Source organism: Dendrobates tinctorius, unplaced genomic scaffold (assembly GCF_039654945.1).
Source record: "Dendrobates tinctorius isolate UK_male_01 unplaced genomic scaffold, ASM3965494v1 ptg000145l, whole genome shotgun sequence".
Lineage (NCBI taxonomy): Eukaryota > Metazoa > Chordata > Amphibia > Anura > Dendrobatidae > Dendrobates > Dendrobates tinctorius.
Genome location: NW_027361812.1, coordinates 1,529,815 through 1,542,481, shown reverse-complemented (window position 1 = coordinate 1,542,481; position 12,667 = coordinate 1,529,815). Strand labels below are relative to the sequence as shown.

The window sequence follows — 12,667 nt, the reverse complement described above, 5'->3', positions numbered from 1 at the left end:
TTCAAGTGTTTTATTTCTGTTAATGTTGATGAGTATGGCTTACAGCCAATGAAAACCCAAAAGTCATTATCTCAGTAAATTAGAATACTTTATAAAACCAGCTTGAAAAATGACTCTGAAATGTTGGCCTACTGAAATGTATGTTCAGTCACAATCTCCCTTACTAAGGATACCTGAGGCGCCGCCGAACGCTGAAATCGCTCCAAAGAGTGTGCAGAGATCCGGGGAGTAGCAGTGAGTGGAGGGCGGTCTGGTGGAGAGGAGTCCCGCACGAGGATGACGCGCAGGAGACAGAAGAAGCTGGCAGCGTCGGGAAGCGCTCAGGCCCAAGATGGCGCCGAGGCTGCAGAGGAGGCGGCAATGGCGAGCGCAGCATATCAAAGAAGGATGGAGGTGATCGCTCGGCTGGAACGCTTTGCGAGGTCAGAGGAGGCTGTTAATGAGAGGTCAGCGGCTGAAGGTGAGAGACCTGACACAACGCAGGTCCCTGGGAAACAGCAGGAAGGAGGGGGCCAGCCACAACAGGAAGAGAGATCCCCTGTTGTGGCTGCGCGCTGGCCAGCTTGAACAGCCAGACACATTAGATATAGCAGAGCCCACGCTCAAAGATATATTTTCTGTGGTAATTTACAACAAGTCTGCCCTTGCGGCTTTGAACAGTCATGTGGATGATTTAAATGGAGAGATGGCTGCGATTAATGCTGCAGTGCGCAAAGTTGAACAGAGAATGGAGGTGGTGGAAGAACGGGTGGGAAGCTCTGAAGACCAGGTTAATGAACTGTTGAAAAGGGAAAAAAATGTATGTGCAACGTATAGCTGAACTGGAATTTAAAACTGATGATCTGGAGAACCGCTCCCGTAGGAGCAACCTGAGGATTGTGGGGGTACCAGAAAAAGCGGAAGGAAATAACCCCACTGAGTACATTGGGTCATGGCTGAAAAATACTGTAGGAGGGGATGGTCTCACTAAAATGTTTTCCGTTGAAAGAGCACATCGTGTGCCCACCAGACCCCTGCCCCCAGGATCAGCCCCAAGAGTCATCTTGGCCAAAGTTCTGAATTATCGAGACCAGGATACTCTGTTGAGGAAAGCCAGGACCTGTGCGGAACTTACCATAGATGGCAATCGCATCTCCATCTACCCAGACTATTCTGCAGCGGTTCAAAGGCTCCGGGTGACGTTTGGAGAAGTTAAAAGACGACTACGAGACATGGATGTGCGCTATTCAATGATCTACCCAGCTAAGCTGAGAGTCGTAGCTTTGGATCGAGTGCACTTTTTTCAAAATCCAGAGGAGGCGACACTCTGGCTTGACTCCAACATAAAGAATATCAGAGTGGGACAGTCCCGTTGAAGCATACTCTGAGTGATGTTGAAACAGTGACTAACTGTGATTTAGTTTGAATTTGATAAGTTAATGTTGGTTTATGTGGGTTGTGTTCGGCGGCGCAACGCTTATTGCAGTTTGATAAATGTGGACGGGAGAGTAGTTGGAGTACAGAGCTTGTATTGCTAGGCTGTAAAAACGCCCTTCTAGATCTCAAATAGAGAGGGAAAGAGAATTCTTTTCAGCTTAAATGCTGTGGGAGACAACTAATTTTTCGGGAGGGAGGGGAGGGGGAGGATGGGAGTTATTTCAGTTGGAAGGTTGGGACGGGGTAGAGGCGGGAAGGTGGGGGTGTGGGGTTGGAGGGATGGGGGGGAGGACCGAGATTTCAGTCATAACTTGTCAAATGTTTGGTATTGCAACATATCATGGGGGGTAGAATTAAAATTCTAAGCTGGAACGTTAGGGGTCTCGCTAACGTCTCAAAACGGGCCGCAATTTTACAATATCTGCTGAAGCTGAGGCCCTCAGTGATTTGCCTCCAAGAAACACATCTGGTAAAAGACAAAGTAGCTATGTTACAAAAAAGATGGGTGAGGAAGGCTTATCACTCGACGTACTCAGCCTATGCTAGGGGAGTGTCGGTGTTAATCCACACTTCTACTCCATATGAAGAAGTGGAGGCTATAATAGACAAGGATGGGCAATACGTGTTTATTGTATGTAGGATATTGAATAGATTATTATGTATTGTGTCTTTGTATATCCCTCCACCATTTTCTGGAAAAAAGATACAGGAAATTCTGGACTTATCCGGGAAATGGACTGGGGTCCCGTTGCTTGTAATAGGTGATGTGAATAATATTGCAAATGATAATTGGGATAAGGGTAAACGTGGGGAGCAGAGAGGGAGGGAATGTGACACCTTTTGGAAACTACATGAGGGAAATTGGTTGGATAGACTTGTGGAGAGTTCGGAATATGGAGAACTACACTTACTCGTGCTACTCGGCGACGTATGGATCCCTGTCTCGCATTGATGTGGCTTTGGGAAATGAGGGGATGGATAACTTGGTACAGGAAGTGGAATATTTGCCCAGAGTCCTATCGGATCATTGTCCACTGGTGATATCTCTACAATTGGGAGAACGGGGGAGGTTGACAGGTATGGGATGGAAAATTCACCCCTTTTGGTTACGGTTGCTGGATATGGGAAAGATAGGAGAGGAACTGGGAGAATTCTTTAGGACAAACGAATGTAGTGCAGAGGCTCATGTAGTCTGGGATACTATGAAGGCGTTTTTGAGAGGGATTTTATTCAGAGAAGTGTCTCGATATAAGACTAGGTCTCAAAATCTAGACAAAGCATTGATGGAGGAATTAAGGGCGGCGGAGGAAGCATTGGATGCACAGTGTACTAAAGCTACGCAGACCCACATGAGAGTGGCCCAGTCGGAAGTTAATAAACTTCACATCCGTAAGGCAGAGAGACGGCGGGCATTTCAGAACGAGGCATTCTATGCAGAGGGTGAAAAAGTGGGGCACCTGCTCTCAGTGATAGCTTCGGCACAACGGGAATCCTCACATGTGTATGCAATTAAAACTTAAGGAAGGTAATGTGGTTACACAGGGGGATCAAATTTTGGATGTATTTAAACAATTTTATAGTGAGCTATACTCCTCAAAGATACATAAAGGTCAAGAGGAGATGGACAGGTATCTGAGGGCGATTAAGCTTCCTAGATTAGGGGAGGAAGACAGAGAATGGATGGATAGGCCGCTTGCAGCGGAGGAGTTGAGAGTGGCACTGGCGGACATGACGGGTAATAAGGCCCCAGGGACGGATGGCATTCCGGCAGAGGTGTATAAAATTTTTAATGAAGAAGTAATAACTAAATTGGAGAAGGTATTTAATGAGTCGTTGGAGAGGGGAATGTTACCTACATCTATGAGAGAGGCCATTGTTGTGGTCATTCCTAAAGCTGATAAGGACCCATTGAATCCGGAGTCCTACAGACCAATTTCACTCCTTACGGCAGATGTAAAGATTTTGGCGAAAGCCTTGGCCAACAGACTGACCCACGTGATTAATAAAGTAATCCACCCAGATCAATCGGGATTTATGCCCAATAAATCTACAGCAATCAATTTAAGGAGGCTATATTTAAATATGCAAATTCCAGCCGAAAATGCTGGAAAGAGAGTAGTAGTGTCTTTGGATGCCCATAAGGCCTTTGATTGTGTAGAATGGAAGTACTTGTGGTCGGTTTTGATGGGCCTTGGGTTCGGGCCCAAGTTTATATCTTGGGTGGGGTTGCTATACTCCTCTCCAACGGCAAAAATTAGAGTAAACAATGAATTATCTGATAGTTTCTCATTACATAGGGGTACGAGGCAGGGATGCCCATTGTCTCCGTTTCTGTTTTCCCTCGCCGTGTAGCCTCTGGCCACTAAAATAAGAGATGCACAAGAGATAAAAGGATAAAGCCCACGGTTTAAACAAGAAACTTTTCAAAGGCCACAGGAGGAAGGAGGTTTGGCGCTTCCTAACCCCTGGGTTTATTTTTTATCAGCACAATGCCAGCATATTGGAGGATGGGGGGTGGAGATGGGACAGGGACAATCGCCTAGTAGTTTGAGATATTTGTTTGGAAAATGACCTCTGGGAGAGAGTTTGAAAGGGGGGCAGTTTTTAAAATTAGGCTCTCGGTTTCCTACTGTTCTCCTAATTCATAAGGTATGGGAAAAAGTTAAACAGATTAGGGGTGTCACGGGCCTTACCAAATACTCTCCCGTATGGGATAATATAAATTTGCAAGAATTCGAGCAAATGGAAGGATTTGGGCCCTGGAGAGGGGCAGGATTCGGAAGGATGGGTCAGCTAATGGGTCAGGGGAGACTTAAGACATTTGTGGAGCTGCAAACAGAATTCCAGCTATCACATTCAAATTTATATCATTATAAAAGAATTCAGCATGCGTATCGGTCGCAATGTCGGAGAAAACTTATTGAGATCCAGATTGATATCACGCTGGCCTCCATTTTGGAGAACAGCGTGACAAGGGGGGCAATCTCAGAAGTGTATAGAGATTTATTATTCACCTTTCTAGTCAAACATCCCATCAAGTCTAGAGTGAAATGGGAAGCTGAATTGGGAGAGATAAATGACGATAGATGGGAATCTATTTTAGAATATGTGCCTAAGATCTCTATGAGCGAACCTGGGAGGATGTCTCAGCTATACGTAATTCATAGAGCTTACAGAACTCCAGATAGACTGTTCAAGATGGGTTTGAGGTCCGATTCCGAGTGTCCACGATGTTCGCAGGAACGGGCAGACATGCTGCACATGCTGTGGCATTGCCCTAGATTGTCTACCTACTGGACAGTTGTATTGAATTGATATATAGGTGTGTAATCCCCAGAGACCCTTTGGTCTGTATATTAGGTTATGTGGAAGAATTAGTAGCGGTATCCATGGTCAAACTGGCGATTGCTAGGCTGTTGTTCATAGCAAGGAAGTTGATTGCTCGGTTCTGGATCAGAGAAGAGCCTCCGACTAGACGAGACTTTCTTATGCAGGTGGAGCATATAATTTCATTGGAAAAAAGTATTTATACTAAGAGAAATAAACTCTATGTATTTCAAAAGATATGGCAGCCATGGGTAGGGTGGAGTTAGATTTGTGGGGAGGATGTATTATGATATAGATGATGTTCATAATAAACAATTATATATGGATGTGGGAAAGAGTACCGGAATAGAAATGAGGAAGACACTGAGGGGGTCTCGGAGGGGGGGGATAGGGGGGAAAAAAAGTGTGGGGGGGGGGGGGGGGGGAGTTTTGATCATAAAAATATATGATTATATGTGAACAATTGCTTGATGTCATATATGTTATAATTGTTATCATTAATAAAAATGTATCTGATTAAAAAAAAAAAAGATGTATGTTCAGTAAATGCACTCAATACTTGGTCGGGGCTCCTTTTGCATCAATTACTGCATCAATGCTGCGTGGCATGGAGGCGATCAGCCTGTGGCACTGCTGAGGGGTTATGGAAGCCCAGGTTGCTTTGATAGCAGCCTTCAGCTCATCTGCATTGTTGGGTCTGGTGTCTCTCATCTTCCACTTGACAATACCCCATATATTCTCTATGGGGGTTAAGATCAGTTGAGTTTGCTGGACAGTCAAGCACAGTGATACTGTTGTTTTTAAACCAGGTATTGGTACTTTTGGCAGTGTGGATAACCAGTGCCACACTGCCAAAAGTACCAATACCTTGTTTAGAAAAAACAGTATCACAGCGCTGCCTAGTCCCGATGTTTTAGCTCCGCCCCCCCCTCCCCTTCATCTCGGCGGGATTTTCTCCCACCTGTCTCGGGTTCCCCATGTCTCTTCTTTCGCCGGCAGATGACTCCAACTCCTTCACCTTGGAAACTTTGGCGGTCTTTCTCCCGCAGCCACTGGCCTGCCTCTTCCTCTTGTCTCCGGCGGTTAACTCCGCCTTCTTCTCCCAACAGCTTCGGGCGGGTTCCTTCTCCCGACCGTTGCTGTCACGCTCACTCCTCTTAGCTCTGGCTGTTAGCTCTGCCCTCGGCAGCCTCATCGACTCTGCTTTTTCAGGTAACATCCCCTTCTCTCTCTTTAGTGGTGCGTATTCTGCACACACTCTTTCTTCAGTGGCCATCCTCTTTCTCCCTGTTGTCACCATTTGGCATCTAGTCCCAGAAGATGGCACCTTTCTGCAGGGATCTTGCATCTCCTGCAATCGCTTTGTTTGTTAGGACCTCCTGGAAGAGGCTTCAGGACCTGCATCTTCATGTGAGTTTCTCTGCTTTGCAGGCTGACTATCTCCTCAGCATCTATCTTTCTGTCCCCTAACTTTCTGGCGTTGGTTAGTGGATCTGCTGTTTATCATGCCACATTCTGTGGGAGTACGCTCTCCCCCCTGCCCCCTTTTTCTCTGCTCTTGTCAGGCACTTTCTTGGTTCTTTAATGTACATGTGAGATCCCTTCTGGTCAGTACTCTTCCCTCTGTCAGGTCTGCAGCACCTCCCCCACGCCTGCTACCCAGGGGTCTCCCCACTGCTCCCATTGTGGGTTTTCCTCTCGGTCACATTCTGTAGCGGACCTCCCCAAGGTTGCAGCCCCTGTTGGCTGTTATTGACAGATGGCCTGAACTTCCTCCAGTGAATCGCAGGAATCGCCAACAATGATGATGATAATCTTTATTTAGCGCTAACATATTCCGCAGCGCTTTACAGTTTGCACACATTATCATCGCTGTGGTGTTGTGGCCGTCAACACTTTTTTTTTTTTTTTTCTCTCTGAGGATGCCACTACGGAACCCGCAAAGCACATGGTTTCGTTTAGATGGTCAAGACCAGCACCTATGGGCTCTGCCCGTCATAGGAAACTTGAGGTAGTTCCTTCCAGTGGCACGCTCCCCTTCCTCCCTCAGTTGCGTAGAAGCTGCTTGCCCCTTTTTGATATGAAGAGCCCTACGGTCGCCATCTGCCGACACCTGGACCCGAAAGGTGGCGTTTCTTTTTCAGGCAACACAGGTGCACCCCCAGCATCTCCCCGCAGCCCCTCTCCTGATGCCAGCGTTACACTGCTCTAGGCAGAGAGGTGAGTTGCTCCTACCCCGTCACTAGCGCAGTGTTTGGGACTGACTTCCTGCTGGGAAAATTCTGCATCCTCCAGCAGTGTCTGCTGTGGCTCAATGGACCCAAAAAAAAAAAATGCCGACTACAATTGTCTTGCTCAAGGGTTTGAACCCAGGAGACCGTGGGTAGAGTTTAGTCATCCTCTGATCCCAAGCTGACCTGCCTTCAGGAGAGATGACAGGACATACTTCAGGACAGACTTTGTGGTGCAGCTTACTACACAGCCGGACGTGAGATTGTTATTCTGCCTAATGACGTCAGTTAGCCAGATCTGGACCGCAGCAAAAAATTGGCTCTCCTATACCCTTTCTCCAGGGTTCTCTCAACTGTGCGTCAGTTGCAGCATACTGAGAGCCGATTGCAGCTCATCTACCAGGTACAGTACAGTAGATTGAAGCCATAATCTTTCCAGTACATTAGACGTGTCTTGGGTTGACTGCCGTAGTGGTACTGGTGTTCTGTACCATATTCAGGTGAGTCGGAAGCATTCTTTTTCACGTTCGATTGCAGCAGTACCCTATCTGCTATCCAGGATTTAGATGCAGCACCTAACAGATACTGGAAAGATGGCAGATATCGACTAAAAGTAATTCAGACGTGCCCAGGGTTGTTGGCTGCATCGGTCCTGGTCTCCCATAGTCAGATGAGTCAGGAGCTCCCTTTATCATGTACCTCAGGGTCTTGGGCATTATCTGCCTACGCTCCCTTCTATTCACCACTCACTGAAACAGAGGTGTCTGGTATTCATCACTTCTGTCTGCAGCTGCAGTGCTAGCCCGCTTGCAGGTGATTCAGGCGCGCCTTCAACTACATGTCTCGTGGTCATTAACATCTGCTGTCTTTTTCATATAGACAGACATTCTACCATGTGTCACACGGTTGTTCGCAGCAGCATAAGTGGCCAGTTCACTTTCAGATAGGTCTGACACGCAGGTGTCAAGTACCGGATGTCGTCTTTCAGCCATGCACTGTGCCCTGATTGCGTTTGCTCCCCCGGTGCCTTCCTTCACCTTCTGGTTATTCGGGCCTACTGCTGACAATCTTGTGGGTAATTTTACAGCGCTCTCCTCAGGCTGTCTTCACTATCCAGTGCGTTACACCTACCATAGTTGATTTACCATTTGTAGTTTATACATTCTGGCTAATTCTTACTGAGTCAGATTCGATATATACCATGACACTCATGACTGGTCACTGTACGATTCTGGAGGCCTTTGAGCTATCTCAATACCCAAGCTCTCTATATGTTTCTCAGTACTTACGTCTCCTTTCTTATAGACACCGGGTAAAGCCTTGAGCATAGGAGTCTATGAACTCCGGGATTTGATTTCCAAATGTTGCAGGAACAAGTTCCCCCCTCTGACAGGAATTGGATCTTACTCTGCCAAGCATCGACCAGTGTACAAAGACTACTCCAGGCCTGGATCCAATGAGGAGCATGGCGACAGCAGGTTTTTTATTTCGGCAAGAATCGTATCCGTTTTCCATTATCTATGGTTGTGTTGTGACTCACACCTAGGTAAGCGGGTCCACACACATGAATCCTCACACCGTCCCAGATAGTCCAGGATCGACAAGGTCACCCAGGCCTTACAGTTTGTTCCTTTCATCAGTCAGGTTTTCTTCTGGATGCTATGTGCTCCTTCCCATAGCCAGCCTTCCATGGATTGGCCTGGTCTCCTGCCACGTGTGCTGTGGTATACTGCAGTTCTTCCGTTTGCTACCTGTTCGGAGTAGGGCTGTATCCCTCTCTATTAGTGTTTGACTGCTCATTTGCTATTGTGCCTTCCCATGCCATCTAGACAATTTATTTCCGTAGTCCCTTATCACCATTCACATCCTGGTAAGCTTGATTTTAGCTTCCTGATTGATCCGAGTCTGCGGTGTCGTCCGTGGCAGTTCTACCTACGTAGACAGGCAAGGGGTTGTCTCTTCAGACGGTTCTTGTTTTCTGAACCACTTGTTGATGAAACAGAACCTGCGCCACTCTGAAGAGATCCTGAATACTACACGAGGTTTCTTTCAGTACGGTCTCAGTGTTTTGCTCTCCAGGAGGTTCACCATAGCCTACTTTCAATTTTTTCCTTGATATATAATTTAACTGTCCCTGTCCTTTTTGTGGCCTGCTAGTGAACCGCGACATCCAAACTTCGGTTCCTCCAATCATGGCATTAATACGATCTATACAGGGAATTCCCCTTTTAGATGCCCTTTTCTCTCCTCCCTGGGTCGCTTCTAGAGCCTAGTTGTCACTCGACCCCCTTGGGCTTCTCCTTTTCCCTTTCAGGGAAACCATTTTCTCTTTTCGGTTTTTCCTGTGGAAAGTGCACATTTCGTTGATACATAGCGGGTTCCTTGGTGTCTTTGGGATAGCCCGCCTCTGACGGTAATTTTTTCCTGCGTACCTTCTTGGTTTTCTAGCAATTTTCCCGGATTCCTTAGTAACTGGACAAAGGGCATCTCAGTGTTCTTTCTGCCGGGAACAGCTTCTTCGGACTCTGAGATTTCTTGCTTGTGTTTGGACAGTCCTCATCATTTGTCTTCCTTACTTCTCTCGGCATCTGGACGATTAGCCTCCTGCAACATTCCTTCTCGGGTTCCTAATAGCAGCTCTCTAAGCTGATGTTCTGTTATATTTTTGCCTTTCCTCCTGCCTTCGTGGCGTTTTTCGCCTGGGTATTAAGGTCTTCTACATATTACAGAGGCTGGTCTCCATCCTGCGATTCTCGCCTCTGCTCGTGTTTTGACTGGTTCTTCCCACTCTTGGGTACTGATTTGGAACGTTCCATGGTTTCCTATGTCCCCCAATGAAGCGACAGAGAAAAGTAGATTTTGGGTTCTTACTGTAAAATCGTTCTTGGAGCCTTCATTGGGGGACCCAGCATCCACCCTTTTTTTCTAATGTTTCCGTTTAAGTTGCTGCTTATACTGCTTTGACACTAACTGACCAGCTTGGCATCGGTCGGTGGGGTGTACAATGTGGAGGAGGAGCTAACTTTATTTGCATAGTGTCCGCCTCCTAGTGGCAGCAGCATACACTCCATGGTTTCCTGTGTCCCCCAATGAAGGCTCCGAGAAAGATTTTACTGTAAGAAGAACCCAAAATCTACTTTTCACCTTCTAATCTGTGTTCTGAATAAAGTATGTCTATAAGAGGTTTCCAATTCAATTCTTGTTTTCTTTACATTTTACATGGGATCCCAACTTTTTGGGAATTGGGGCTTTAAATGAAAAGAAGCATTTTCAATAATGCTAATTCTACAGTTGCCCTTTATAATAAACAGCAATCAGTATCTAAAATTTGCAATTAATGGCTGAAGACACAGTATTAGACAGGGGTATACAGTTGTGGAGGCAACCATATGGTAAACTGCCATGGTCACCTCTGCAGAACCCAGACAGCCCTGACTCATCTGCTGCCATTGCTTTCAAGTTTTGAAGTCAGAAGCGTCCATCTTAAATGGAACCTGTCAGCAGGATTGTGCTGAGTAACCTACAGACGGTGTCAGGTCGGCGCCGTTATACTGATTAAAATGATACCTTGGTTGATGAACTCTGTCTTGTGGTTGTTGTGTAATCTTTATTTTCAGTTTAATGAGATATGAATAAATATTTTGAAAAAAAATAAAATAAAACCAGTAGGCTGGTGGTGGTGCCTGCTCTGCAGCGTGATCGCATGTATAAAATGCATTTAATTATTTTATTTGCTGATATAAATTTATTCAGAAAAAAAAAATTCTCAAAATGGCGCCGGCTGTGCCTAGGCAGTAGCATCTATCGGCAATCTGATAGATGTTACTGTGTTGGCGCCATCTTGGTGGGGACAGTGTATTATTTTCTCTAACAAGATGGTGGCGCCTATGCAGTAGCGTGTATGTGAACGCTGATAGGGGCCAGGTCAGTGAGGGATCAATGACCTGTCAGAAGCCATACAGATGAATAGTTTGAATACCCAATCGGAACACCACATGATGCCCCCCCAGGCCGCCAGGACGCTCATAAACTGAAAATAAAGATTACACAACAACCACAAGACGGATTTCATCAACCAAGTTGTCATTGTAATCAGTATAACGGCGACGACCTGACAGTGTGTGTGGGTTTCTGAGCACAATCCCGCTGACATGTTCCCATTATATATCACTAAGAGTTGTCTTACTTCTATTCTTTTCTAAACAGAGAGAACAATTTACCGTATTCTGAATCGGAGTCCAGTGAAGCAGCATCTGCTTTGACCACAAAACATATCATTTATGAGAAGCACCGTTGTGGGCCAATGTGTCTGTCCAGTGTGAGTCCATACTTGAGCAAAAGAGAAAATCCACTCAGGTTTCCAGTACTTTGTCATTTCCAAAGGCGACATGCAAAGTCAAGTCTCATCTCAAGACAGCTCGATGTGATTTACAAAACCCCATGTGGAAAGGGTCTCCAGAACTTCGATGATGTGCATTCTTACCTCATTGATACTAAATGCCGCTTTTTATCTGTAGATCATTTCTCATTCAATACCTACCTCCAGCTAGATAGAAACCTTGTCAAGAACCAAGTAGTTTTTCAGGAAGCTGATATCAGCAGAGATGCAGAGTTGGTGCCAGTTCCAGTCTGCAATGAAATCGATGAAACCAGACCGACTCCTTTTACCTACAGAAAGTCTCCTTGGCCACGTGGATACTCCATCAATAACTTCACTGACCTGTTCAAAGGATGCTGTGACTGTACAGACGGCTGTTTGGATGTGTAAGTATTTAGACTAATAAAAATGATTAATGTAATTAAACTGATTAACGTAAGCTTTCTCTGCCTGACATTTAAAGGGAATCTGTCACCCCATTTTGGGCCTATAAGCTGCTGCCACCGCCATCAGGGGCTTATCTACAGCATTCTGTAATGCTGTAGATAAGCCCCCGATGTAGCCTGAAAGAGAAGAAAAACAAGTTAGATTCTACTCACCGGGGGTTGGGGTCGGGTGCGGTGGGTGTCGCGGTCCGGCGCCTCCCATCTTCTAGAGATGACGTCCTCCTCCTTACTTCTGCCGCGGCTCCTGCGCAGGCGTACTTTCTCTGCCCTGTTGAGGGCAGAGTAAAGAACTGCAGTGCGCAGGCGCCGGGAAAGGTCAGAGAGGTCCAGCGCCTGCGCACTTCATTGCTTTACTCTGCCCTCAACAGGGCAGAGAAAGTACGCCTGCGCAGGAGCCGCGGCAGAAGTAAGGAGGACATCAACGCTAGAAGATGAGAGGTGCCGGACCGCGACACCCATCGGACCGCACCGGATCCCCGGGTGAGTATAATCTAACTCATTTTCTCCTACGCCTCATTGGGGGACACAGACAGTGGATGTTATGCTGCTTGCCACTAGGAGGACACTTAGTAACACAGGAAAAAAGTTAACTCCTCCCCTGCAGTATACACCCTCTCGCTGGCTGGGAATTCCCCAGTTCTTGCTTAGTGTCTGTAGGAGGCACTTGGGTCTGGCTTCAGACCCCACCGTTTTTATTTTCAGTTTTGAATTTTTTTTTCTGTAAATTTTTATTTTTTAATTAACGGAGTGAAGGGGGTGATGGTTCCTTTCTACGGCCCGCTCTCCCCCGAACCAACAACAGGCAAGCACATGGAGTATACCTCCCCGTACACTTTCCTGCGACGACTGGGGATGATTCTTCTGACGAT

General features: G+C 46.4%; 1 protein-coding gene across 9 annotated transcripts in view; it reads left to right on the top strand.

The window, feature by feature from the left end:
- SETDB2 (SET domain bifurcated histone lysine methyltransferase 2) overlaps positions 1 to 12,667 on the top strand; it is a 103,322-nt gene that overhangs the window by 32,920 nt on the left and 57,735 nt on the right. For 8 of the 9 annotated variants that reach the window (XR_012220387.1, XR_012220388.1, XM_073546092.1 and 5 more), the window contains one exon: positions 11,181 to 11,738. The exons of the other annotated variant lie outside the window; for it this stretch is intronic. Coding sequence is in view for 6 of the 8 variants with exons in the window: in XM_073546092.1 (XP_073402193.1) it covers positions 11,181 to 11,738 (558 nt within the window). In the remaining 2 variants the exon portion in view is untranslated. The remainder of the gene's footprint in view (positions 1 to 11,180; positions 11,739 to 12,667) is intronic. 9 annotated transcript variants of the gene reach the window in all.